Here is a 26,729-nt window from a genome sequence, read left to right as displayed (position 1 = left end):
ACAAACCCGTTTCTACAATCGGCCGCTTCACACCACGGCCCCAAGAACGCGTCCCCAGGGAAAAACAACCAGGTGTAATCTACAAAATCTCGTGCTCCAAGTGGCCAGCTTGACACATCGGCGAAACAAAAAACCTCCCCCAGCAGATAAGACAACAGAAGAAGGACGTCCGGTGCTTGAACTCGGAAGGGAACCCCCTCGTGGAGCACTGCGAGAGCGCCGACCACAAAATCGATTTTGAGGAGGTGAGCGTCTTGGCCGTGGAGCATAATCCGTTTAAGAGACGCCACGTCGAGACTTGGCACATCCGGCTCACAAAGCCGACAATGTATAGTATACCGGGAACGCTCCCCTCCACGTTCGTCAGTGGACTGCGCCACGTGCTGACAAAGGGACACCGTAAGCCGCCCCATGCTGCTGCCGGCCCACGTTTTAGTCAGCTCTGAAGAAAATACCGAGCTGGTCCTGGAACGTTAGGTTCCAAATAAATTATCGGTTAGAGTGATCAATAATTAATTTTTTCATCAAGCAGGATGGTTTCATGCACTTCTTTTTAGAACAGAAGCAGTGCACAGGTTCCTAATCATATTCCTAATCATATTTTTCTAATGAATGCGAATGGTAAGGGGAAAATTTCTTTGGATGGTTTTAAAAGGAAACTTGATCGCTGTTTTTCAAGTAGAATGTGTTTAGAATAATAAAAAACTAAATTATGAGGTTTTACGTGCCAAAACCACTTTCTGATTATGAGGCACGCCGTAGTGGAGGACTCCGGAAATTTCGACCACCTGGGGTTCTTTAACGTGCACTTAAATCTAAGTACATGTTCGCCCCCATCGTTTACAATATTGAAGAGCGGTTGATATTATTGGTTTCTCGCAGCTGAAAAAAATTTCACATTCTTAATTATTTCTGCATTGCTGACAGACGGCTTATTCAATGTGATCATAAATGAATATAACTTTTCGTGACTTAGTGAGCCCAAAGAAATCCATGAGTATTGGGAACTCCGTGTGTGAAGTACTTCCAACACATCTTTTTTTTTTTTCTATCGTGAGCTGTCGTACAGGCGTGCTCAAGTTTGCGCGCATTAACGTATGAACTGTCGTGATTAAGGCTTATTTCTCTTATGGGAGATTGTTCTGCCTTACCAGCAGAGTAACCATATCGCTCTTGAATTAGATCCTTGCCGTTGCGAAGCTGTCTCCTTTGTCAGCCACTCCAGAAACTTTAGGAGCCTTGGAACGGTTGAACGTCTCGTATCCGTTGGGAGACTTGGTCGTCGACAGCAAGTATTGCAACAAGCTTGCTGCACGCGCACACCCGTTTTGCAGGAGAGGATGATGCCCCTTTCCCGCACCGATTCTGCCGGCTTTCCCAAAGCAGTCGCTCATTTCCTCTTCACACGAGCGGCGGAGAGCGACCGCGCCGCGTAGCCTCGCTTTCCACGAGTTACACCACAAAAAGCAACATCCCTCGCAGAAAACGTTCTGCGGGGACGCTGTTGGTCAGTACTTGTAGTTTGGAAAGCTGCCTGTAAAGTGTGACTTGTGTTTCGTCCATCATCGGTGAGTCCTTTCGGAACACGCCTACCAGGCATTCATTGTCATTCCTTAACGATGTTTTCCGGCGTGCTATGGTAAATAGGCGTTGCTAGCGCGCAGTGAATACTAGAATGTGTGGCACAATCTGGTAGTCCTTCTTTATCGGTGCGAAATGCTTCTTTTTGCCGTTTAAATTTTTCTTTGGAGTGCAATGATAGTGCATCCCGCAAAAAAAAAGAAAAAAATAAGGACGCCTTGTGCGACAGAAAATTACGTGAGCTCATTATTATTGCCTGTGGTGCAGGTTTAGCCACAGAGCATTTCGAATGGCCAAAGCCCCAGATGCCCACTGAATTTCTTAGGCAAGAGGCTCCGGCGGTGCTCCGGTCCCGCTTCCTCTGTTGAAGTAATGGCTTCACGTATAGCACTGCCGTTGAGTAGTACTGCCGCGATTCATGTCGTCACGAAGCACACTGGCATTTATATGGTTTTACTTCAAATCTCCGCAAATATTTCCTCACGCATTCTTGTTTGCCCCCTGCTCAGCTCGGCAGCACACTTCGTCCCTCACTGCTGATACCCGGAATGAATTAAACGTTCCTTTATACTGCGTCAAGATCGTGTGCACGGGCTGCTTATGTTATGCAGGCTTTAAGTTGCCTTATTGGTGGCCTACACTTGCCCCTACTATAAAGGTCAGAGCTTTCTCCAGGCCGACTGGATTGAAGCGATGCCTTGATATTATTTTTTAAAAATGATAGCAACTTTTTTTGTTGTTGTTGTACCGAAATCAGACTCGATCGCCTAAAATTGGCAAGTTCCCTTACCATCGCGCACTTGGAAATCAATATTGTCCCCTCGAATCACAATATATGATTGACTGTCAATAAATCCGTCAAGAATTTTATTCCAGGGCACTGCAGACTCCATGAAAGAAAGTCAGTATGTAAGGATGGAGGGTTGTGGGCATTCCAGTGAGTCCTCGTAAAATAAATATCGATTTATGGTACCTTCAGAGGCGTTGCGTTTTCTCATTTAGAAAAATTTAATCACCGGCGGCAAGCATGCGTGGAGGTTATTTATTGGCTTTATTTTTCTTAAACGAGAAAGTGAATATCAGGGGCGATTTAACAGTAAACGGGAAAGAAATGCGTGTGCACTAGGTCGCGCCTCTTAGAGCTTTGCAGTGACCTCGTCGATGCTTTCTCGGTCGTTTTAGACCACCACCTGACTATTGCTGCGCCCCCTGTTGTAGTTGTGTTATATGTTTCAGGACGATCATTGCCATGTGCGCTTTCTTTCTTTCTTTTTTGTGGCGTCAGCGCTCTTTTCGCATGCGCGACGAGTAGGCTTTGTACGCGAACATACTTCCGTTTTGCGAATAATTTTTATGCGATGCACGTTTGTCATCCTATTCGGGTACACTATTGCTTGTTTTGTCTTCCAAAGAACATGCACAGACGCCATCGCTCTCACAGCTAAAAATTAAAATGTGGGGTTTTACGTGCCAAAACCATTTTATGATTATGGGGCCCGCCGTAGTGGAGGACTCCGGAAATTTCGTCCACCTGGGGTTCTATAACGTGCACCTAAATGTAGGTACACGGGTGCTTTCGCCCCCATCGAAATGCGGCCGCCGTGGCCGGGATTCGATCCTGCGACCTCGTGCTCAGCAGCCCAATACCATAGCCACTGAGCAACCACGCCGGGTGCTCTCAGAGCTCTCGTGGGACACAAAACATTGCAGCAATTGCTCACCACTGTTCTTTGATGATATTCGTAGTACTAGGGCCCAGTTAAAAGATTTTTACACACAAAAAAGCACTGAGGTGCAGAAGCTCGCGTGTTTTCTCAAAGAACAGCCTCACGGTAGGTCTCTAGCTGATGAGCTGAGACCTACACGCTCTGGGTAAACTAATACTAGATATGGATTATGGCGAAATCATTGTTTAAGAGCCGATTATAATAACTAAAGCGTTTTTCGAACATTATCAAACACTAATTCGTAGCCGTAAGGCATTTGATATAGATGCGTCTGTTGGCAAATTTGTATCATTGCTGCCGTAGTTAGACCAGGGTGATTATGATGAAACAAACGAAAATAGTGATATCAATGAAGAAGCTGCATGCAATGATTCGTTAGCGAAAGACCAGACACCCGACCCGGATGACCTTGCTATCGCATGTTATCAGTGTTTTCTTTCCGTCTTATGACGTTGCTTCAGGCGTACAGTGAGACTTTGGAAGTAGGGTACCTAACTGCTACAATGCACGAAGGGCAACACAGTCTTTATAGCCAAAAGCAATGAAGCGACTGAATTGCAGAAAACGGATGGATATCGGCCCATCTACTTGTGCAATGTAGATTACAAAATTTTTGCAAAGGTATTCGCTAAACATTTGCAAGTCGTGATAAGATCTGTGGTAGCTGATCATAAAATATGTCGCATCAGTGACCTGTCTATGCAGACCAAGATTCATGTCCCGAGAACGATGCACGAGTGTGTAGCTGAGGGGATTGCCCAGATGGCAATGATAGTGTTCTATTTGGCTAAGGCGTTCGACAGGGTGAATCACTCGTTCCTGTTTAGTGTACTAGAACAGGTGCAGAATACGCGATGCTAATGGCGCAACGAAGCTGATAGTCGATGGTTCTATCTCCATTCTGATTACACCTTTATCGTCAATAACACAAGGCAGCCTATGCCACCGCTTATATTTTACTTGTGTTCAGAACCATTTTCTATGCGTAACTTGAAAGAACAAAATTTCCGAGGGTTAAAATTTCATATCTTCCTAGGGTTCTTGCATACGTAGACAACGTGGCCTCTTGTTGTACTGATAAAAAGAGCGTAAAGACTGTTCTTGCAGTTACAGGAGAGCTTTGTGCGCGTTATGGCGCTGGCGTTACCTTCGAAAAAAGTTCAGGCTCTTGGTTTGCACTATCGTTCACAATGACATCACGCTATGCAGGCATTCAATGCTCGTAAAAAAACAACTCCAGCCAATCGTAATGCGGGACACATATTTAGCGAAATGGGCCGCCAATGCCAAGGAACACTTAACGAACATAAACTTCGTGCATATTTCCCTATAACGTGCATTGTTAATTACGCAGGACTTAGCGGCTGCGGCAGTTTGTATTTTCCGTCTACTTACTCACAGCAGAGGGTGCGGGTTATTTTGATGGTGAGACATCAACAGGCGCCCTCTAGTCAGGGCAGTAAAGCTCGATCTGCCTTTCGCTATCATTTTCTCGAGTAATAACTGCGGACATATGCGTCAATGGCCGACTCTTGCCCGTTTTATTCAGATAGGAAGTATATGCCCGTCGGCGTAGCTGCGATGTTCGATATGAAGATCAAGGGCGAAAAACCGTCGCCGCAAGTCGTACGCTGTACGTGAGAGTGAACGCACGCGAGGGAAGCAGGCGACCGCGACTCAATATGACGCGCTCGAATGAGAAAGCGGAGAGAAAACGCACCATCTTCCGTAGCGCGAAAGGCTGTGGGGGGATGGGAGGAAGTGAGGGAGGGGAGGGGGGGGGTGGCGTTGTGCTGCTGCAGCAAGTAGTGTTCCCGACGAGACGTGCATTTGCGGGATCGCCAGCTGTTTGTACACAGGGACTAGCAAGAGCGGTAACGAGAGAGGAAATCTGGGCGCTTTTGCCATTTGAATATGACTCTTCCTAGGCACTACCGCGAAGGTTTCTATGTGGGCGTTTGTCCCTAGGCGTGCCGGCATTGCGGAGTGGGATCGTTTCTTTACGCTCGGACGCTGACTGCCGGTGCGGTCAAATAGGTGAAGCAGCGGGCACTGACGGCCGATGTGGCGACCGCTGTGTCGGACCGGGTGTCTCGCACCTGCAGCGCCTGTGCTAAGTTAATCGTGGAGGATCATGGCTTTCTCGCGCCTTGCGGCAATCTACCTTGTAAATAGCTAGAAGGTAGAGCACCGTAGCTACCGCGTTTGGCTGAAAGGCCACCAGTGACGCTTAATGACCCAGCTGCAGCGCCGCAAGCACGAGAAAGTCGAAGAAAGTTCTGACTGATGTTACAGAAGTCGCTGGGTGCGGTAATCAAATCAAATCAAATCAAAAATTTTATTCATCTTCATTTGGTACATAGGTTTTCATTTCCTGTCCAACCTAAGCACAGCGTGCTTGTTGGTTGTTCAGGCAGCACAGTGAATCATCGAACGTGTACCACAAAACAATGAAGTAAGGCATACTAGTACAGACTAACCATATTATACAAAACTATAGAGACATAATGACTACAACTCAATGCTGAACTTCACGTCACAAGTTCGCGGCTGGACGTAATTATATTTACTCAATGGTGTTTTTCCTCATTGTAATAACGTGTCATTATTTCGTGTTATTTGCGGCGCCTCCAAAACACCAAAGCAGCAACGGGAGAACCAAAGCTAGAAGCCGGAACGGTCCGTGGGTCCGGGCCCGCTCGCAGAGGCCTGCGCGTGCCAGGGGGTGTCCGCATAAAAAACTAACTGTCCGCGGCAGTGGACAGCCGATCTTATACACGGCCCGCGGCCTCATCCCGCGGGCCGCCCTGCTTCCAGCTTTGATCCTCCCGCTACCCCTTCGGTGCTCAGAAGATCCTGCGCCGCCTGCTTTATAATATACTCGGGTGCTCTCTTGAACCATCGGTTTGCCGGTTGCATGTGCCCTCCTGGAGTGGTGCTTGCAAATAATCTAATCTAGAGTCTCGACGAAAAAAGCGACCCGCGACATATACAACACCGGTCAGAACCTTGCCTCTTCAAAGAAAGCGACCGCCAATCGGGGCGGCCGTGCCAACGGCCTCACCGGGCGGGCAGCCAGCGGCGGAGCGTAAACAAACTAGACCGCACTCCGCAATGCCGGCATGTGTAGGAGACCATGGAGGAAGGAAACTGAGGAGAGGCCCTACCCCCTCCGCGCGCTAGGAGAAAATGGTGGAGGAAATGACGTAATAGGTTCTCCTTTGTGTTGCTTTTTTTATTTCTTTACTGTAGTGGCCCCGCCTTTCGGGCCACAATGGCGGCTTTGTTATTGTTCTGTGCGCTCACACGTGTTGCTCCGTAGGTTTCGTGCCGTAGCAAAGGCGCCGTGCGGGCAGGTTTGCGTTGGTCTCCGTGTTTTCTTGCGCAGCATTATCTGGACCGTGCTCTACCGAATGTTGCTGTGGCCAGGTGGGACAAGAGGAACTAAAGTTCCTGAAATGAACGCGCATGCAACGCTGTACGCAATGTACCGTGCCACGGCAATGGCAACGGACGAAGGAACATCCGCCGGAATTTTTACCCTCTTTGGCGGAATCGTGCTAATGTGCTAACGATTGTCTAGTATTGCTGCGGAGCGCGCGGGTCCGAGCAGCACGGCGTGGTTTCGAGAGAAATGTAAACAAGAGAGGAGAGCTGGCCCAATAGGCGGAGCAACGCCGTGAGTAACGCCAACTTCCGGCTTCACTTTTGTTTCACAAAGAGTGACGTCAGGGCCTCTCCTGAGTTTCCTTTTTCCGTGGAGACAAACCTATACAACACGCGCTAAGAAATCTCCGTATTGCCTAGGCAGAGTCATATCTTCAAGGAGCAAAAGCCCCCAGATTTTCACTCTCGCGCTCACTCTTACTCGCGCCTGCGCACAAACGACTGGCGATCCCTCAAATGAACGCCTCGCGTGTTCCTCTGTATGCTTCCGTAGAGAGCTCAGTTGTGTTCCCGAGTATGCTCCCACAGGGAGCTGAGCTGAGCATAGGTCCGGCATGATGTTCCAGCTATGCAGTGAAGCCACTGCTCGTGCGCGCAGGAGGCCAATGTCGTGCTGTGTTCCATTTGCTCTTTTTTTTTTTGTCTGCTGGTCGCGAGCTACATGCCACAATTGTTTGCAAGTGCTGAGCAAGATGACACTTTTTAATGCAGGCTACGCTCGAACCATTGGCCTAGCCGGAGCCGGGTAGTGACCTAACCCCCCGAAATAATATCTTGGCTACGCCCGGGGCTTGAATAGTTCAAAAGTTCGCGTGCAAACACGCAGTACCTTGCAACAAACAGCGGTGCAATGTTTTTCAGCACGCATATGGAGGTTTGTCGCCGAGGCCGGAGGGCAAGAAATGTTTTAAAGGGTGTTTTAAAGAAAACTTCGCACACCTAAGGTTGGCAATTAGGTAAGGACATTTTGGCTGCCGAAACCAGCCTATTAATTATCGTTGCCAAGCGAACTATCGTGCCTGTGGTTATGTCAGTGGCCGTTAACAGCGTGCCCTTTATCCCTAACCATCGCTCACAGCGGCTACATGCTTTCGATATATGCGGTGCATACACGTAGATTTAAACGCATTCCAGATGTTCACATAAGCACACTTTATGCAAAGCTTATTTATTACGGTTAATGCATACTGAAGAAAAAACAGCTGCTTCTTCATAGTGGAAATCTGCAAGTGCAAAAAGATCCAAGATGCATGAGCTTCTAGAATACATTTATTTCGTATTTCGCGCTGTGAGTCTGTGTTGCTCAGCTCAGACCTGCAGAATCAACTCTGGGACGTCCAGCGGGCCGAGGAAGCCACCAAGGGCCAAGAACACTTGGCCGAAATCTAGGCGGGGTCCAGGCCCACTTCACAAAATCGCAGGCCTATCAATAAAGTGATTTGAATGATTGAAGGGAATGGAAACACGAATGGCTGCTGGCAGCAGGGCAAGAGTGCTGGTTCATGGAAGCCTTGGAACCTTGGGGCAGAATTCAAAGCAACTGGAAAGGCAACATGCTATTAAGAGTAGCAACAGTATATTTTGATTGCACTAATCACATCAAGATGGCAAACTTGCAAAGTAATTATTCACACATTGCAGACTGCAATATCAGAACACATTTTTCTTGATCACTTCATACCACTCAGCTCAATTTACTATAGTATAGGCAGAATTCAGGCAGAATTATACATTGCTCATGTAGATCAAGGCCGATCGAACAAGCAACATATTGTGGGTGATAAATGCTGAAGATATCACAGCTCTCTCATAAGTGGGAGTGCGCGAGGCTTTCCCTTACTACAAAAAAAAATGAGCACTAGCACATCAATGAAAGTTTCATAAAAATTAAAACGCCAACGAAAAAAGAAAATAAGAAACAGAGCGCTGAAATACCCGAGTTCAACGGGCAAATTGTATCTGCTAATATTTAATTTGTTTTGTACGCACTCTTCTAGACCCGCATAGTCAGAACAATCGTACAAGCAACACAATGAATTGGGATAGTTGGCAAGCTAATATCCTTGGCGTATACGTGCAGTGCGACACATACGTGTCGTTCTTTCTTTGTACCGCGTCTTTTAAGCGCTGCAGATATACACAAGAACGTGGACAAGTTAGGAACCTTTCATGCCAAGCGTACGAATCTCAGCGTTAGCATGGGTGTTACTCGAGAGAAACGTCACTTTAGCTGAACAATAAGTATTTCAACAAGGCGAACGCATCTCGCATATCCCTTTCGGAGCCGGCCGGTCTCAGCCTCTACGCGGTACCCTTACTAGTCGCCGGCGCACATCTGTCCATCCGCACGGCGACGCGTAAGAAGCTTTGCCACATTCAGTGCGGTTTGTGCAGTTTGGTGCGCAGCGTCACACTGGACTACAGCGTCAATATCTTATTTTATTTTATTATTTATTTACAAATACTGCTGTCTCAGATTTGAGACATAGCAGGAGTAGGTAAGTGGATGAAGACAACATACAATCAACATGTCACATGTTGGCAAGAAAAAAAAATTTGAAGCTGTCTAAGGCTCCCCAAGATCTCAGTCCCTCAGGACTCAAGTAAAGTTCTTGTCATGTCATGTCTGTCTAAGTGAGCTCGAAAGGGAACAATATTCAAAGGATTGGCTCTTCGCGTTACACGTGTCGAGGAGCTAACAAATCTCACAGGTATGTCGACAATGACAGAAGCATGTGCAATTTTGTTCAATATAATAATCCTTTCACACGTGCGCCTACGTGCCAATGACTCAAGTGATAGCAGGCCAGCATGCAAAGAAGGGAAGAAATCGCAATCGCATCGATTACAAATAAATATTCTTCTGCACAGCCCAAGTTTTGATACATCAGATACGCAGTGAGGCGAGCAGACAACCGAGGCGTATGCTAGAGTGGGTCTCACGAGGGATTCGTAAGCTGCTAGTTTGCATTCCTTGGTTGCTGTTTTTAGTGTTCTTTTTAAATGTCCAAGTCGCTTTAGTGCCATAGAGCAAATGAAGTGGACCTGTTTGTGCCATTTTAAGTTGGAATGAAAAGTTACACCGAGATATTTGAGCTCGGTCACGTAAGTCAAAATCTTCTCATCATTACTGTAAGCAAATTTCAGGGTTTTCTTTTTGTTCGAAAAGGTTTTAGATACCGTTTGATCGAACTTAATTTCCATTTGCCAGGTCTTGCTCCAGTTGCAGAAGACATTGAACGTATTAATCAGCATCTCCCGGGCATCGACACTGGCGATGTTAGAGTACAAGACGCAGTCGTCTGCATACAAACGGAGTTTAACAGGAGTGTTATAGCAACGCTCTCGACATCATTAATGTATATAATGAATAAAAGTGGTCCTAATACGGAGCCCTGTGGGTAGCCGGAAGAAATACCGACTGAACATGAGTGCTCCTCAATAAATGAGACAAAGTGGGACCGCAGATGCGAGTAGCCTCTTATCCAGCCAAGCAAGTGATTGCCGTGCATACCTCTAAAAATAGTGTCAAGTTTCATAAGTAACTTAGCATAACATACCTGGTCAAACGCTTTGTAGTAGTCAACAAATATTGTGTCAATCTGGCCACAATTATTAAGTGTAGTGGAAACGTCGTGAGTGAATTCAATTAGTTGCGCAACCGGGGAGTAACCAAATCTAAAACCATGCTGATGATGTGAAAGATTGTTGTTATCGTTGAAGAACTCTATAATATGCTCATGAGTTATGTGTTCTAGTACTTTACAACTACTCGATAATAACGAGATTGGTCTATAAATGGAAATTGTTTGCATATTGCAAGATTTATGTATTTCTACAACTTCAGCAACCTTCCAGACACTGGGAACAGTTTGTGATTGGACAGATTTTTAGAAGATGATAGTCAGATACCGCGCACAGTATTCGGAGTATCTCGTTAAAACATGTTTGGAATGTTGTCTGCTCCTGTTCATTTACTAGTATCAGTATTTAACAAGAGGCTGTGAACTCTGCTGAACGTTATCTGAAGCTCTTGAAAACATGCTGAAGCACTACCACAGTGAAAAGTATGGATAATGCCGTCATCTCCAACAAAAACTTATTTAAAATATGTATTGAGCGCTTCAGAGATCATAACAGCATCGGAACACAACTGTCGATTAATGGCCATAGAAGTTGAGTTGGATACAGAAGGAACAACTGTTTTCCAGAATTTCGATGGGTTATCTTTTAGGAATGTCGTCAGAGTGTTGTTATAGTAGCAGTCTCTAGTATGCTAAATTTTAGTCTTAACAATTTTTCTAAGTGATGTTAGCATTTAGTTTTCTCGGACACTCTGAGTGCGAGAGCCACGGCGAAAGCGCTTTATCCGGCGAATCAACGGTATAATTTTTTTAGTATACCATGGATGCTTCGGGTTTCGCGTTACACACATTTTTTGGTCCGAAATTAGCTATGCACTTTTTGAGATTATTGTGAAACATTTCAACTAACAAGTCAACACCTAAGGCATTATTGGAAAACATATACTTCTCAAACTGTGATGCAACCGAGGCGACGATAGAATTGTCGTGAGCTCGAGAAAAGTCGTGGACAGTACTATATGTTGGTTTATTGGGCCCTAGAGCAACCTCTAGATGGACAATTACCTCCTTGTGATCGGAGACACCCTAGACAACGTCACATTTGCTATACAGGAGCCCATCACTCAGGGAGGCCAAATCCAAAATAGCAGATTCTCGGGTGCACGAGCTAATGAACTGTGTTAGATCATGTGACACAGCAAGATTGATTAGAGCGTCGCAGATGGCTCGATCAGGTCCAGTAGAAGAAAGAGAATGCCAGTCAGTGTAACGGGCACTAAACTCTGAAAACAGCGTATTTAATGAAATTGCTTGTCTGCAAAGAAATACAGCTACCTATATTACCCTACGCGGAGAATATTGGTCTATACCCCCTTCAAGAACTAACTACGGTTTGCAAATGACGAAAAATAAATTACCCAGACTGCTTAATACATTACATGACGCTGGTATTGACATCATTAACATAACACGGTCAGAACTGTCGTTACTTATCAGAACCTTCTCCTAAATAATGAATCAAGCGTAATTCTTTCTCACCTATATTCACATGTGTGTCTTGTTAATGTTTGTAATGACATAATTTTTGCTCGTCCTTTTCTTTCACTTAATAATTACAATAATAATCGACCATCGATTCTTTTCACCTTTAATTATGCATCGTCAAGTGTACGGGATTTTAACTTTTATTTATGTATTGCCAAGTGTATGTAATGTGGTGGTGCCTACTATCTGCATTGCTTTTATTTGTCCTTATCCCATTTCTTTGTTCCTTGTTTGTTTGTTCCGTCATAGAAAAGTCTCTTGATTGATGATTGTAAGTATTATTTATATGTAATGTTCTTTGCGAACGGTTGATTGCGCTACTCACTGCCACCATGTAACACGGGGGCTAAGGGCACCTCAAGCTGCCTCATTGCAGCTTTTATCTTAGCCCTCGTCATTGTATTTTAGCAATGGAAACAAATAAAGGAAAGAAAGAAAGAAAGAAAATCGCCACATGTAATCAATTGGCTTTTTTGTAGCCTGTGTACTGCAATATAATCCGTAAGAGCGTGGATTCAATTGACATCATCTGTCGGTGGGTATACAGCGCCAATCTTAACAGTAAAGCCACCAAAGTCAAACTTGCACAAAACCAATTCGCTGTCAAGAAGCTCCGGTAGCAAGACGTATTTAATATCTTGGAAATAAAAAGCGCTACGCCACCACCGCGACCAACAGTCGTCCAGTCATTTCTCAATACTGAGTAACCATGGCGGCAGAAATTCCCTTTGAGAAATGGAGTCATTTAAGCAACTCTCAGTAACACATATTTTTGATGGTTTGTGACGGTCTACAAGCCAGTTGAAACAAGCATTTTTATTAACCAAGCTGCGTGCAATAAAGTTCAGAAGTGTGACTTTCCTTTTATGTGAAAGTCAGTTGGAATTTCTTGGAGCGATATTATCAGATGCCTTGACAACCCGCTTTATGAGGTCGCTCCACTCGTACCGAACACTGTCGATAATCAAGTGCTCTTGTTGTAACCGTACTTTCTTTGTGACTTTTCTGAGTTCCGCTGAATTCTTCCATAAGGACCTGCGACCCTGACGTACGCGTGCAGAATAGTCTTGACTGATGTAATCTTTTGAACCTTTCAGTTTGCGTGCGTTATTTAAGGTATCTAATTTAATACGAAAACCCTACAGCTTGATGATGACAGGTCTACCTTTACCTGTCCTTTTTAGCCGAAGTCTTGACAACGCTCGATGTTATCAGATGTGACGTAAATCTTTGACGTCCGCACGCGTTGTACTGAAGTAAGAAGTGCCTTAGTTGTATCGTTCAGTGTTTCAGATAATTCGTGAATAACCAAGGTAATCCGTTGTGACCGATTTTTAAAGTCATCGTTCTTACGCTCCAGCTTTCGGATCATATCTGAGAGACTAGAAACAGTATTTCCTATTGCCTGCACGCGCTCAGCAACATCCGTAGCGTTGGCGACAGGTGATTCTAGTTCGATCGAAAGATCGAAAGAGGCAACTTTAGTGGTTAGTGCTGATATTTCGTTGCTTATACGAGCCTGTCCTGATAGCAATTCGGCCAACATTTTCTCGGTTGTGGGACGCGGATTCGTTTCTATATTGCCTGAAAGAATCAACAGGCTTTTCAACATGTGCAAAGGAGAGGCAGCTATTTTCGGGAAAAAAAAACGTGGGAGGGTCCGGCAGCAGCAACAACAAGAAACGATCATCACTTCTATCTCATTTACAACCATACCAATTGCATACCTGTAAGAAGAAGTAGGCAAATTTGTAGCGCATGTTTGCGATGCTGCCGCCAGAGCCACTGAAGTGGAAACCCAGAGGCGTCCGTCCTTTATCCTGTTGCAAGCACGTAGATGTCGCTGAGGTGCCGGAACATGCGCAGTACCGCCAGGTTAGCGCTGGCCAACAGGTAAGGAAGCAGTTTACGCAGGCTGACACATTTGCGTTTAGTTCCTTCGTTGGCAACGGACACGTAAAGCTTCCTGAGCCAGCGTCGTGGGGCAGACCGACCAGCTGGCGATCCGAAGGAGCACAACATTGAAGACAGTGAAAACAGGTACTCACCGCAATCTGTAAGAAGAAGTAGACGCATTTTAGCACATGTTTGTGATGCTGACGCCAGACCCAGTGACGTCTTTCGCATCACTTCACGAAGGTGCTTGACCTAATATCCTCGAATGCCGTACCTGCAACCCGGAGCCGATGAATGCAACGCACGCTCGACGGTCCGCTGATTGCAATGTCGATTCATCATCATCAGCAGCAGCCTGGCTACGCTGACTGCAGGGCAAAGGCCTCTCTCGTACTTATCCAACTACCCCGGTCATGTACTAATTGTGGCCATGTTGTCCCTGCAAACTTACTAATTTCATCCGCCCACCTAACTTTCCGCCGCCCCCTGCTACGCTTCCCTTCCCTTGGAATCCTGTCCGTATCCCTTAATGACCATCGCTTATCTTCCCTCCTCTTCACATGTCCGGCCCATGCCCATTTCTTTTTCTTGATTTCAACTAAGATGTCATTACCTCACGTTTCATTAACTCGCTTTGTCATTAACTCACCCAATCTTCTCTTTTCTTTTCCTTTAACGTTACACCCATTATTCTCCTTTCCCTAGCTCGTTGCGTCGTGGTCAATTTAAGAAGAACCCTTTTCGTAAGCCTCTAGGTTTTTGCCCCGTACGTGAGTACTGGTAAGACGCAGCTGTTCTTCACTTTTCTCTTGAGGGATAATGGCAACCTGCTGTTCATGATCTAAGAATGCCGGCCAAACGCACCCCTGCCCATTCTCATTCTGATTGTTTCAGTCTCATGATCCGGATCGGCGCTCACTACCTTCCCTAAGTAGATATATTCCCTTACCACTTACGGTACCTCGCTACCTATTGTAAATTGCTGTTCACTTCCAAGACTGTTAAATATTACTCTAGCTTTCTGCACTGTCGATTACACTGAATGAAACGGCCAGTTGGCGTCGCGCCCGTAAAGTTGGGTTCGCAGCGGCGCCGTTGAACCCTTGTCCTCATTTTCCACCACGTGATAGCGCTTGGCGAATAGCGGTGCGAACAGCGCCGGAAAGGTTATGCACAGCTCTGCGCCCTGCGGGAGCATATAGACGGAACACTAGCAGCCACTGTGCATTTCGCGACCGGACGCAAAAGGAACTGACGGTTGCGGCTCGGTCTCACGAGCCATTATGGAGGGAAGCGTAGAGGCAGGGCTAGACTCCACCAACGAGTCAAACTTTGCAAGGACGCGCGCGGTCACGCGCAACGTGTCTTGAAAAGAGTTCTGCAAACGGCTCATACCTTTCTACGCGTAGGGTTCTCGCCGCTCTTGTGCTGAAGCGATAGACCGCACGAAGGTCAGTTCGCTCGCTGCTCTTGCCGTTCTTACTCATACCAGCGTCCAGCGTCTTGCATCCTGTATGCGCGCTCATCGAGTCTTGTGTGTTCAGATTCAGATTCAGATTCAGATTTATTGGTTCCAAAACAAAAGTAATTACATGACGAATATACAGACGAGGGTCCCAAAGTCAAAGAACTGTAGTGGGACCCTCGGTTAATAATAACAACATTGATGGTGATATCAATACACAGCAAATTAGCGTATTATAAAACAACATCTACAGATCAAATACATCATTAGACATGTCATTTACAATCAAACAGGAAAAGCACGTTATAACAGAAAGTCGGAAAAAAGCATGGGTGAAATACAAGAAATGACATGCGAGATAAAAGTCAAAGGTACACCGCCAGATCGTAGTTAAGTTATCGCAGGAAATGATGCTTAAGGTGATTTTTAAAAATTGCAAGAGAAGTGCAGAATTTTATGGTTGATGGTAATTCATTCCAAAGAGAAATTGCAGCGAAGGAAGATGTTTTTTTGCCGTAATTGGTATGAACCATGGGTAATAATAAATTGTTGTTAGCCGCAAATCTGGTCATATTTTTATTCTGCAAAGGTCAGTTGCAATGAACGGAAACGTAAGGTTATTATGAAGCAACCTGTGGAGTAAGACGAGTATGTTAAACTGAAACAAATTAATAATAGGCAAGATATTATACGTTCGAAGTAACAAAGAGGCATTAGATTGCATGGAGCTAGAAGTGATAATGCGTATTGACTGATTTTGGATATGTTGAATTGATGATATGTGACAAGCGTACGTGCTGCCCCATGAAACAATGCCGTAATTAATGTGACTATGAATGAACGCATAATACAACGCTAGCAGAGCCTCACGAGAAAAAAAAGGGCGAGCTTTGATTAATGCACGTATACCAAACGCAGTCTTGTGCTTGAGATGTTGGAAGTGAGAGCGAATTGTAAGATTAGGGTCAAGATGTATGCCAAGAAAAGTGACATCGGTGCTAACGGGAATTGAATGAATTCCAAGCTTTACTTCAGGAATAGAAGTTAAGGCCCTTTGAGCACTTTTGAATAACATAAATTTAGTTTTTAAAGGATTAAGAACTAAGTAATTGTTACTACACCATTTTATAATGTTACTTAATGCAATATTTAATTTAGAAGTAAGAGTAGTAACAGATTTGTCAGATGAAGATATGGTTGTGTCATCTGCATATAAAATGCAATGAACGCAGTTGGTGGAGTTAAGAGAATCCGGAAGATCATTAATATATAAAAGGAAAAGCAAAGGGCCCAGAACTGATCCCTGTGGTACACCTTGGTTAATACATTTTGTTACTGAGAAAGTATTTGCTGCATGTACTGTGTACGGCCGGTCAAGTAAATAATTTTTTAAGAATGTTAGCGCAGGACCGGTTATACCATAAGAGTCAAGTTTATTAAACAGGACTTGATGGTTAACCGTGTCATAAGCTTTACTGAAGTCTAAAAATACAGATCCGACTAAGTTTCCCGAATCAATGCATTTTTTTATGTAGTCAGTTAGAGATAGAACAGCTAGATTCGTGGAACTTCCTGGGCGGAAACCAAATTGATTGTTCTTTAGCAATTTAAACTTTGTTAAGTAGTTATTAAGACGTTTAACAAATAATTTCTCAATGAGTTTACTAAGGCAGGACAGAATTGCAATTGGACGGTAATTATTAACTGTGTGTTTGTCGCCTTTCTTAAAAACAGGAATAATCTTGGCATTTTTTAAAAATGAAGGAAATGCACCTTCTTTGAAGATAAGGTTAATAATGTTACAGAGCGTGTCGCAAACTAAATGTGCAACCAGTTTTAAATGCCTGACACAAATATTGTCTAAGCCAGGCCCTGTATTTTTAAGGTTAGCAATCGTGGAGCGCACTTCATTTGGTGTAGCTGGTAACAAGAAGAATGATTGTGTCGTACGGCTCAAAGTATTATGCAACTGCGCATGTATGTTGTTATTAGTGTAAACAGAAGAAAAGTAGTCCGAAAAAGCATTAGCAATTTCGTTGGGGTCAGAAAGAGTGAGACCTTTGTAATTTATTTTGGTTATAGAGGCATTAATAGGCGATTTGTTAAGAAAAGTGTTCAATAACTGCCATTGCTTTTTGGGGTTATCTTTATTCTGATCAAATTTATGTTCGTAGTACTTTTTTTTCGCCTGTTTTAGTAAAACATTCAGTAATTTACAGTATCTACTATAGCGTCTAGCTAGTCTAGTATTAAAGGGCTGACGTTTAGTTTTCTTGTACATGTTTTCCTTCTTTCTTAAACTTTCTAGAAGACCGTCCGTCATCCATGGGTTGCGAGGATATTTATACTTTTTCCCACATTTTACAGTGCGTGTGTTAGTCGAAACGGCCAATAAAAATAAAGTGCAGAATTTCTTTAGTGCTTCTTCGGGATCAGACATAGAATTAATTGGCGACCAGTCAGTTTCACTGAGGACTTCAATAAAGGTATCTGCACTAAATACGGAAGTAAAGTAGCTATTATCGTTCTCATGTATTTCATTGTTAAATGTAAGAAAAACAGGAAAATGATCGGTTATGTCAGTATTAATAACCCCGGAGCAAGGCGATGGTGAAATGTTAGATAACACGTGATCAATAAGTGTACTGCTCCCATGAGGGGCTACCCTAGTTGGGCAGTCAATGAGCGATTCAAAACCGAATCCAGCAAAACAATCTGTGTAAGTTGTGTACGAGGTAGCTTCAGTGTCAAGTAAGTTAATATTAATATCACCTACAATCACCACATCTTTATTTTCAAAAGCTAGCTTGGACAATACTGCATCAAAAGAAAGCAAGAAATCGTTAAGGGAAGATGACGGTGAGCGATAAATGCAACCAAGGATCAAGTTCTTGTTGGTATTAAGGAATGACCGGTCGACTTCTATCCACACTGACTCACAATGAATCACGTTAACTGCCAGATCAAATCTGCGAGCGTAGGTAATAGCTTGTGAAACAAAAATGGCGGCGCCACCATGACTGTTAGTTGGACGATGACAATACTCGGGTTGATAAGACGGAAAACCGCTCATGTTGTTGTCGGAATCAGAAAGCCAAGTCTCCGATATGCAGATAAAAGTGAAGACATGGTCAAGTGAGGCAATGAGGTTATTAATTCCATCTATGTTCTTGCGAAGGCTACGAGCATTGAAGTGAATGAGTGATCGTTTATTTGCGGTAAGACAAGATTTTACGTCAACGGGGTAAAGCAAGGCCATGGAAAAAAAATGGAAAAAAAATATTTACAGTGAATCACGTGAAGATTCGAAGGTCGGACTCAGTGAAAATGCGATAGACCCTGCTATCATCAGTTTTGCGGGCTTTTATCTGGCAGTTTTCTGTCCATAAGTATTTCCACTTATTTTCTTTTTTGAGTGCCAGCGCCTTCGAGAACATCTTCTTGTTATCAATGGTCAAGTGGTCATTTACATACACAGGCGTGCTAGTGCCACCTGTGAAACCAATGTGCTCTGTGCGAAGCCTAGCTCTTCTTGCCTTCCTAATGAACTCGTTTTTCTTATCCCGTGAGCAGAAGCGAGCAATGATGTTCTTCTCATTTGATTTAGAGGCAACACGGTGAACCGTATCGATATCGGCGGGTAAGAGAGGGTACTCGAGAGCATCGCCAATTCGCTTCAGAATGACTCCGCAGTCTTCACCTTGCGATGTAGGGATTCCCTTAATTTCCACATTATTCATTCTCGAATATTGCTCTAAATCAGCCACTTTTCTTTCGAGCGCTTCGTTGCGCGATAAGAGCGCCTTGTTTGAGGTTACGAGTTCTTCCTGTTTTAGTTTTATTGTGTCCAGTTCCTTGTTCATGAACTGAACACTTTCACAGAGGGAAGCGTGCTCACCTAGTCCTACATTCTGTAGCTTGATGTTAATTCTTGATACTAAATCATCGATCAGTGTATCCAACTTCTCGTTCAGCACTGCTTCAAGAGATGCAATTTTTTTCGCCAGTTCCGCTGTGGTAGGCATAGTGAAGCATATACACTACGAACAGTAAAACAAGAACTTTTGGCAGCAGTTGCGGCAGAATTAATTTTTTGATAGTGTACAGAAGTAATAGACCAACCTGTTGGCAAGAAGAATTTTCTTAGAAGGAGGACATGCCGCCGCAACTGCTGCCGCCAAATTGAATCAGTGCCGTTGTGTGCGTCCTTATATGGTCCTCGTTGAAGTCACGTGCAGTCCGCGCAGACTCAGCAGGCAGTACAGGGCTCAGACCCTTGAAAGCACTCGCAGCGGGTGCAAGCGCACGTGGAAATGAAACCACGGTGGCCACAGACGACGCAGGATCCAAGGACGAGCAGGAACACAGGCCACTGATCAACCTGTTGGCAAGAAGAATTTTCTTAGAAGGAGGACATGCCGCCGCAACTGCTGCCGCCAAATTGAATCAGTGCCGTTGTGTGCGTCCTTATATGGTCCTCGTTGAAGTCACGTGCAGTCCGCGCAGACTCAGCAGGCAGTACAGGGCTCAGACGCTTGAAAGCACTCGCAGCGGGTGCAAGCGCACGTGGAAATGAAACCACGGTGGCCACAGACGACGCAGGATCCAAGGACGAGCAGGAACACAGGCCACTGATCAACCTGTTGGCAAGAAGAATTTTCTTAGAAGGAGGACATGCCGCCGCAACTGCTGCCGCCAAATTTGGTTTCTTTGGGATGGGATGGTTTCTTGGGATGGTTTCTTGTGCGCGCCGACACGATACTTGTTAATGTAGTTAGTAAGCGAACGTTTCTAAGTTTATGCGGACAATAAAATTCTGTCCTTACATCGTAAAGCTGCGTACTAATTTGCTGTCGTAATCGATGCTTCCTTCTTGTGGCAAAACTACGACTTTTTCGCACATGCGATTCACCACTGAATAATCGCCGTAAAATCTAATGGGTATTAAATCTGCTAGGATGCTTAGATATGGATGTTAGGATGGCGGCAGTTTATCACACTCACTTCCACGGGTAACATGTTTCAGGGTCACAGAGACGTGGTCGAAGCGTTGCTGACGAGTGAGCCGGCACCACGAGCGAGCAACCGCGCGGGACGCGAATAGACGAAACTTACCACCGTGCAGGCTCTCGAACACACCGGGTGGAATTGCTTCAGTGCAAAAATCTATACTGAATGGCGTGTGCAGTCATTGAATGTTTGGTTGAAAATCGTCCTTCCCTCCCCAGTATAGGACAGCCCGGAACAATGGCATCAGCAGGAACTGTGGTCATTTCCCTGCTACTCGCTGGCACGTTGAGCGCCGTGGCTACAGAAAGACACATCCGGAGGGTGACAACAGAGGGTGCAGTTCGTGGCAAATTGGTCCGTGTCCTGGGGAAACGTGTGGAGGAGTACCGCGGCATTCCGTTCGCCGAACCACCTATTGGAAAGCTCCGGTTTCTGCCTCCGCAGCCTAAGAGTGCTTGGGAAGGCACTCTCGACGTGACTTCAAGGTCGACGGCTTGCCCTCAGGTGCGTGGACATGCACTCGTATCTACTGTCAAACAAGAATGCAACAAAGCAACGAAATACGAATTATTCTGGTTGTCTAAGACACTCACGTTAAAAAATTAGTGCATACCAAAATGCACACTGACTATGTGAAACTCGAGGGATCCGCTGCCCCGAGTCCCAGCAAGGCCTTGAGTGTAAACAGACACTTAGACAAACCTTTCGTGGTACACTATCTGCGATGGAGGTGCTGCGCCGGTACGCTGCGGAAAGTCTGCAGGAAAGTCTGCGGGAGCAGATCCGCACACACTTGTGCGTGCATCGAGAACGGCATTGTTAATGACACTGAGAGGCAGTTTAGATTGCAGACAAAAATAACTGTAAACTGTGCGTAGTTTCGTGTATAATTATTAGATTCTTTCCTCTCTTCTTCCCTCTACTAGAGATAAACATATGTAACGAATGCATTCGAAAACACGAACGTAACTTTGTTGTAGGAGAATTCGGATGTATGGAATTACGTCATATATCGAACTATTTTTCACGCATAAGCCTGTTGATTATAGCTGGAGTGAACTCGCATAAAACTCGCATTGTGAGTGAGCCAGTGTAAAAGCCAGCCAAGCCATTACTTCTGGCATTCCAGTAGTCTTTTTCGGAAACCAACGTCTCTATGTGGCTCGCGGACACGCTGTGGCTCATTCCATTTGGTGATTGTTTGCTCATTACGACGCCATCTATTGTATTCCTGCTTTGTGGCAACCATATAATAATGTATGCCAAACTCTAAAGTACCTACTTACTCAGAAAATTGTGCACGTTAATATGCTCCAACGGATCAGCATTCCGTTTTTTCCAAAATTTCGCTGCGGGACGTAAAAGTCCGATATGATTGTATTGTTTCTGCGGTTTTTACAAATTTATTCACGTGATATTTTTGTCGAGGGCCATGCGCTGCAGCGCCATCACTGCAAAAATCGGAGAGAAAAAAAATGCCGAGGGAGATTTTAGTTGTCGTCATGCTGCCAACATTGTACCTGTAAAAAAACAAGGGCAGTCACAGCTATGTAGACTAGTCACTCGACAATAGATGTGGTACAAATATTATTGTGGTCACTGTATCCTGGATTAACAGACTGGTTGTCATGGTGGCCGGCACAGCGCAGTGACATTGAAAGGTCATCGTCATGCTGACTTACTCCAAACAAACCTCGAAAGTATGCAATATCTATATATATTCTACATAACCATTTCAATTTTCTACATATCTTAACGAGTACAAATGAAGTCCTGCTTCCTTCAAGTCCTGTGTACCCATCTCAAGTTTCAGCATGCATCAACGCACAGCTTGTATAATGGCCTTTCCTAACGCAGATCGCGATGCCTGACTTCAAGCTGGACGGCGTTACCATCACAGAGGATTGCCTGCATCTCAACGTCTGGGTACCCGAAAGCGCCTCTAGAACTTCCTCTAGGCGACCTGTCCTCGTCTGGATCCATGGAGGAAGCTTCGCTTTCGGCAGCGCTAATGAAGCGAATTACACTGGAGCACGGCTCGCCGCTCTTACTGACATGCTTGTTGTCGCTATGAACTATCGACTTGGCATACTAGGCTTTCTGAATGCGAACTCTCCCGAGGCACCTGGTAACGTTGGTGCCATGGATCAGAACATGGCTTTAAAATGGGTGCAGCGCAATATCAAATCTTTCGGAGGAGATTCAAAGCGAGTCACCTTGTTTGGTGAGAGTGCAGGCGCTGTCAGCGCGCATGCCCACATCTTGTCCCCGATGAGCGCTGGTCTTTTCAGGAGAGCCGTGTTGATGAGTGGCACAATGTACAGCTTCGATATTTGGGACACTGTAGAAGAGAACATGGCAAAAGGTGACGCAGTTGCAAATGTTGTCGGCTGCTCCAGGGAAGGGACCATCAGCATCTCGTCCAATCCTGAAGAGGTTGTGAACTGCATGCGAAACAAGTCAGCGGATGAACTCTCGAACGCTACTTTTGCGGACATGGTGCTAAGGCTCGTTCCATTCAGTATCACCTACAATAACCAGTTCCTTCCCCGGCATCCTTGGGTGGCCATAAACCGCGGATTCTTCTCATCGGTCGATGTAGTAGCCGGCGTAACCTCCGACGAAGCTGCCCTGTTTCTTCTCGCTCAGCAGAAATCGGAGCTCTTGGTCGAAGATCTTAGCGGTGCTGCAACAGAGGTAATCACTGATTCTCTTCGTGCCTCACTATTAGGGCTTCTTAAATCAGACCTTCCAGACATGCTAAAGCAGTACACGGATGAAGTCCCGCAGGGCGACAACAACGCACTCAGGAGGCAGTACGTTGACTACGTATCTGACAGAGTGTTCAACTGCCCGCTGCGGTTCTTTGGAGAAAAGCACGACGAAAGGAATAATAAGGTGTTCGTCTATGTGTTCGCCCATAAGTCGTCCAAGTCTGCGCTGCCAGAATGGATGGGAGTGCCGCACGCCTCGGATGTACAGTTTGTGTTCGGTGAACCCTACGCCGAAGACCCTGGTTCCCTGGACGGCCGCATGAGTGAGGCGTTCATTCGGATGCTGGCAAGTTTCAGCGAGAACGGGTACGCAAATTCTTTCTTTTTTCTATTTCATTAGTGCAGTACTCAGAACCAAATTATGATTCTTGTTCCACAATTTTTGATTTTGTAGTTGCTCATTTCCCTGTATGTCTTAGTCACGAACTGGGGTAACTAGAAGCATGTTGTTGTCGTGAAGCTTACCAGTTCGACAAACCGGCAACTCTACTTACAGCCGTTCCAGCCATATGTACAAGAAACTTAGGCTTGCTTGAAGTATGCACCATTGAATGGGAATGTGGCTTTTTACAATGGTTTGCACCCACAAAATAGTGTCATAATGATCTACTCTGTGAAACAAGACTTCTTTTGGTCTGCCATAAATTGACACCAGTCGAGGATTACCGTATGGGTATTCTGTCCAACGTTACTTAGCCAACCAGATGTACATACAAATTTTTTGTTACGGAGCTGAAATACACGCTTAATGAAACGCCAAAGTTTACATTTGCTTGTGCATTGCTCATTATGCTTTTGAACGCATCTTTTGCTCTAAGGTTTCTTCATTAAAATAGCCTGAGCTACTCCTGTGCATAATACTACTTCAGCTTGCGTTACGGTTAGTGGTCGATTAGCTACACGTAGGTGCTAGAAGCTACCCTAGAATGGCTAATTACGTGAAGCTCCCTTTAAAGCCACTTCCCAAAAACAGCCAGCTACGTGCGAGACTCTGAAGAATTATTGCGCAGCATGATGGTTAACTGATTGCTCCTTTTAATTTCTACGCTAGAAGACTCCCCTCAGCGTATTTCTGAAGAATGTGTAAAGGCATATCCATATCATTGTTATCAATGCGAAAACTCTTATATTTTTTCCCTAAATTATACGTTCTAAAAAGGAGCGCAAAAGAACGCTGAAATTTTCCTGCAGTGCTATAGGGTGCATGTCGCCATGACCTAGCGAAGCAGACGAAAGTGAATACACGTAGGTTACTAAGGAACACGTTAAGATCAATCATTGTTACTATTTGAACTCTTATCACTGGTACAGTCAACCACTACAAGCCCATTGTGGAGTTCGGTTTCTTCATGTTTGAGTTTTCATGCACAAGGTTTCTTTTTTTAAACGCCTTCTTCGGGATTTACTATACGCGTCGGGCACTGCAGCTCTGAACAGAACTTGTATCGTCACCAGTGGCGCGGCGCTGTAATAATCAATGCCCGTGCCATATAGCGTTCAGCACAGCGTAAGGAGGCGGTAGCGTGTACATGCCTACAGTGTCCGCCTAATTGTTATCGCCATGAAATCAACAAGGGTCGTTGGGCCACGAATGCTGGGGCTATATTTATTACTCTTATGCAACCCGCCGTGGTTGATCAGTGGCTATGGTGTTAGGCTGCTGAGCATGAGGGCGCGGGATCGAATCCCGGCAACGGCGGCCGCATTTTGAAGGGGGCGAAATGCGAAAACGCCCGTGTACTTAGATTTAGGTGCACGTTAACGAACCCCAGTTGGTAAAAATTTCCGGAGTCCCCCACTACGGCATGCCTCATAATCAGCAAGTGGTTTTGCCATGTAAAACCCCATAATTTAACTACTGCTATGCAGTATCGCCACATTACGGTGCATTTTCGTTATGAAGCTGCACTATTCGATACGTACAGCGTATCGCAAAAGTTTAAAGGCCAGCGGCCATTGCGAGCTATGGCTGGTCGCTGCTTTTATTTTTCTCGTGACATTGCGCATACACTACTTCTCGCGAGGAGTATCTTTTAAAGCATTTGGTTACGGACATTCCACTAGCCAAATCACCTTTATTTCTCCCACGAACGTTCACGGAAGTAACATGTTGGATTTCCTGTTTTCATACAGCACTCCTGAACTACCCATGGCGCAGAAATGGCCACAGTACACATTTTCTACACCAGCAGTGATTGTAATGGGTCAAGGACACTTCAACGAGACGCAGGGATTCCGCGCTACCCAGTGCGAACGCTGGAGGTCACTGTACACAAATACATCAGTATCTTGCTGAAATAAATAAAATTTCACCTCTTCATCAGTGACTGTCTTCGTGTTTCAGTGACTATGGTGTTTAAGCTGAATAAGTGCGACTGAAGAGCCATTCGTGTAAGAATATCGCAAGAACTTCTTTATTCGTTGTTTCTGTATACCGCAGCACATTGCGGGTCTCTACGCTGGAGAGGTGTGGGCCTAACCTGCATCTTCCGCATTAGACGTGTGATCGTCTAACCTTCCACCCACTAAGAAAGAACAGTATATATAGCCGTGCTCTCATTCAATTTCTTGGGTATTTCTAGGTCTGCACAGGTAGCCCATTGAAAGTTGGCCCGCGCAAGTTCGGGGAGGTGGTTATATAGCCCATTTTCACTGCGCTCCCTTAACGCTCCCCTTTGATCACGTGGTGAAGTCTTTTATTACTTCCTTCAGACGGCATTCCACTGCCTGTGTAAACAACGGCGGCGCACACGACTGGCGTGGTGCAGCCCGCTGCTATTTCGGTGTTGGTCGGCGACATGATAGAACGGCACAGAGCTTTGGACAAAGCTTCAGAAGACATGTGCTTGTCGCATACCTGTCCTTCGGAGCTCCTTACGCATTTGTCCAAGTCTTACGAGCACTGTAATACGGTACGCGTACTAGATGGCAAGCCTAGCAATTCTCCGGAGACACAGTGGTACGCCCTATCAGTAGTAATATTAAGCCCGGTTTGCTCTCATTCGCTTGATCACTAGTGCGTGCTTGCTAGCAGTGAGCTGCACACATTCCTTTTTAAATTCAGCCTTCTGCGTGTATTGGAAGTATAGTAGGCATACTCGTACAAAGGTTTTAGCCATTGATGTTACACTGTATACTTCTACGAAAATCGCCCTGGACCCCAAATTGCCCTGGCTACAACTGCCACCTGGCCAACAACCTTGCTGTGCCGCTTGTGGCTGGGAGTGGCGTTCACGATCGCATACACCTACCGTATGTGAATGGCCGGGAGCGCAACGTGCGAATCCTTTGGGTGCCAGGAAACCATCGAGCACCTATTGTGTACCTGCCTTCGCTACTATGTCGAACGCCTCTCTCTGCGGGCAAGTTTACACCGACTGGACTCGAGACCGTTCACCGAATCAAAGATACTCGGACCGTGGCCACACCTGTCACTCGCTCGAAAAGCGATTCATGCACCAGTGCAATACTTGAAGTGCACCGGCTTAAGAGACCGTTTATAGTGTCCTTGGGTATTGTCCCTCCCACACGTACTCAGTGCTTACTCTCCCTTTTTCCTCTTTCTATTCCCCTTTCCCCAACCCCAGTGTAGGGTAGCAAACAGGGTGCTGTTGTGGTTGACCTTCCTGGCTTTCCTATCCTTGTTTTCTCTGTCTGTCCCGAGCGAGAGATAATAAACATGCTTATTACATCAATGAAA

General features: G+C 45.3%; 1 protein-coding gene across 3 annotated transcripts; it reads left to right on the top strand.

Moving 5' to 3' along the window:
• The first annotated feature begins 1,387 nt into the window (after positions 1 to 1,387).
• On the top strand, positions 1,388 to 25,349 carry LOC135921433 (acetylcholinesterase-like). Of its 3 annotated transcripts, none has more exons than XM_065455796.2 (4): positions 1,388 to 1,568; positions 20,479 to 20,759; positions 22,113 to 23,335; positions 25,163 to 25,349. In XM_065455796.2, the coding sequence occupies exons 2-4, from the start codon at positions 20,493 to 20,495 to the stop codon at positions 25,323 to 25,325; spliced, it is 1,653 nt and encodes a 550-aa protein (XP_065311868.1). In that variant the 5' UTR covers positions 1,388 to 1,568; positions 20,479 to 20,492; the 3' UTR covers positions 25,326 to 25,349. The 3 variants fall into 3 exon arrangements, with proteins under 3 accessions (XP_065311868.1, XP_065311866.1, XP_065311867.1); XM_065455794.2 differs by having other exon boundaries at positions 20,474 to 20,759; XM_065455795.1 differs by lacking the exon at positions 1,388 to 1,568 and adding an exon at positions 13,786 to 13,924 and having other exon boundaries at positions 20,474 to 20,759.
• Positions 25,350 to 26,729: the final 1,380 nt, after the last annotated feature.

Source organism: Dermacentor albipictus, chromosome 10, assembly GCF_038994185.2.
Source record: "Dermacentor albipictus isolate Rhodes 1998 colony chromosome 10, USDA_Dalb.pri_finalv2, whole genome shotgun sequence".
NCBI lineage: Eukaryota > Metazoa > Arthropoda > Arachnida > Ixodida > Ixodidae > Dermacentor > Dermacentor albipictus.
The sequence above is the reverse complement of the archived record's forward strand: the minus strand, read 5'-3'. Positions and strand labels throughout refer to the sequence as shown.

Bases quoted from the DNA above. Each gene is read 5' to 3' on its own strand.
- LOC135921433 (XM_065455796.2), top strand. From the start codon at position 20,493: ATGGCATCAGCAGGAACTGTGGTCATTTCCCTGCTACTCGCTGGCACG. The intron at 20,760-22,112 runs GTGCGTGGACAT...TTCCTAACGCAG, and splicing joins GGTCGACGGCTTGCCCTCAG to ATCGCGATGCCTGACTTCAA. The intron at 23,336-25,162 runs GTACGCAAATTC...GTTTTCATACAG, and splicing joins GCAAGTTTCAGCGAGAACGG to CACTCCTGAACTACCCATGG.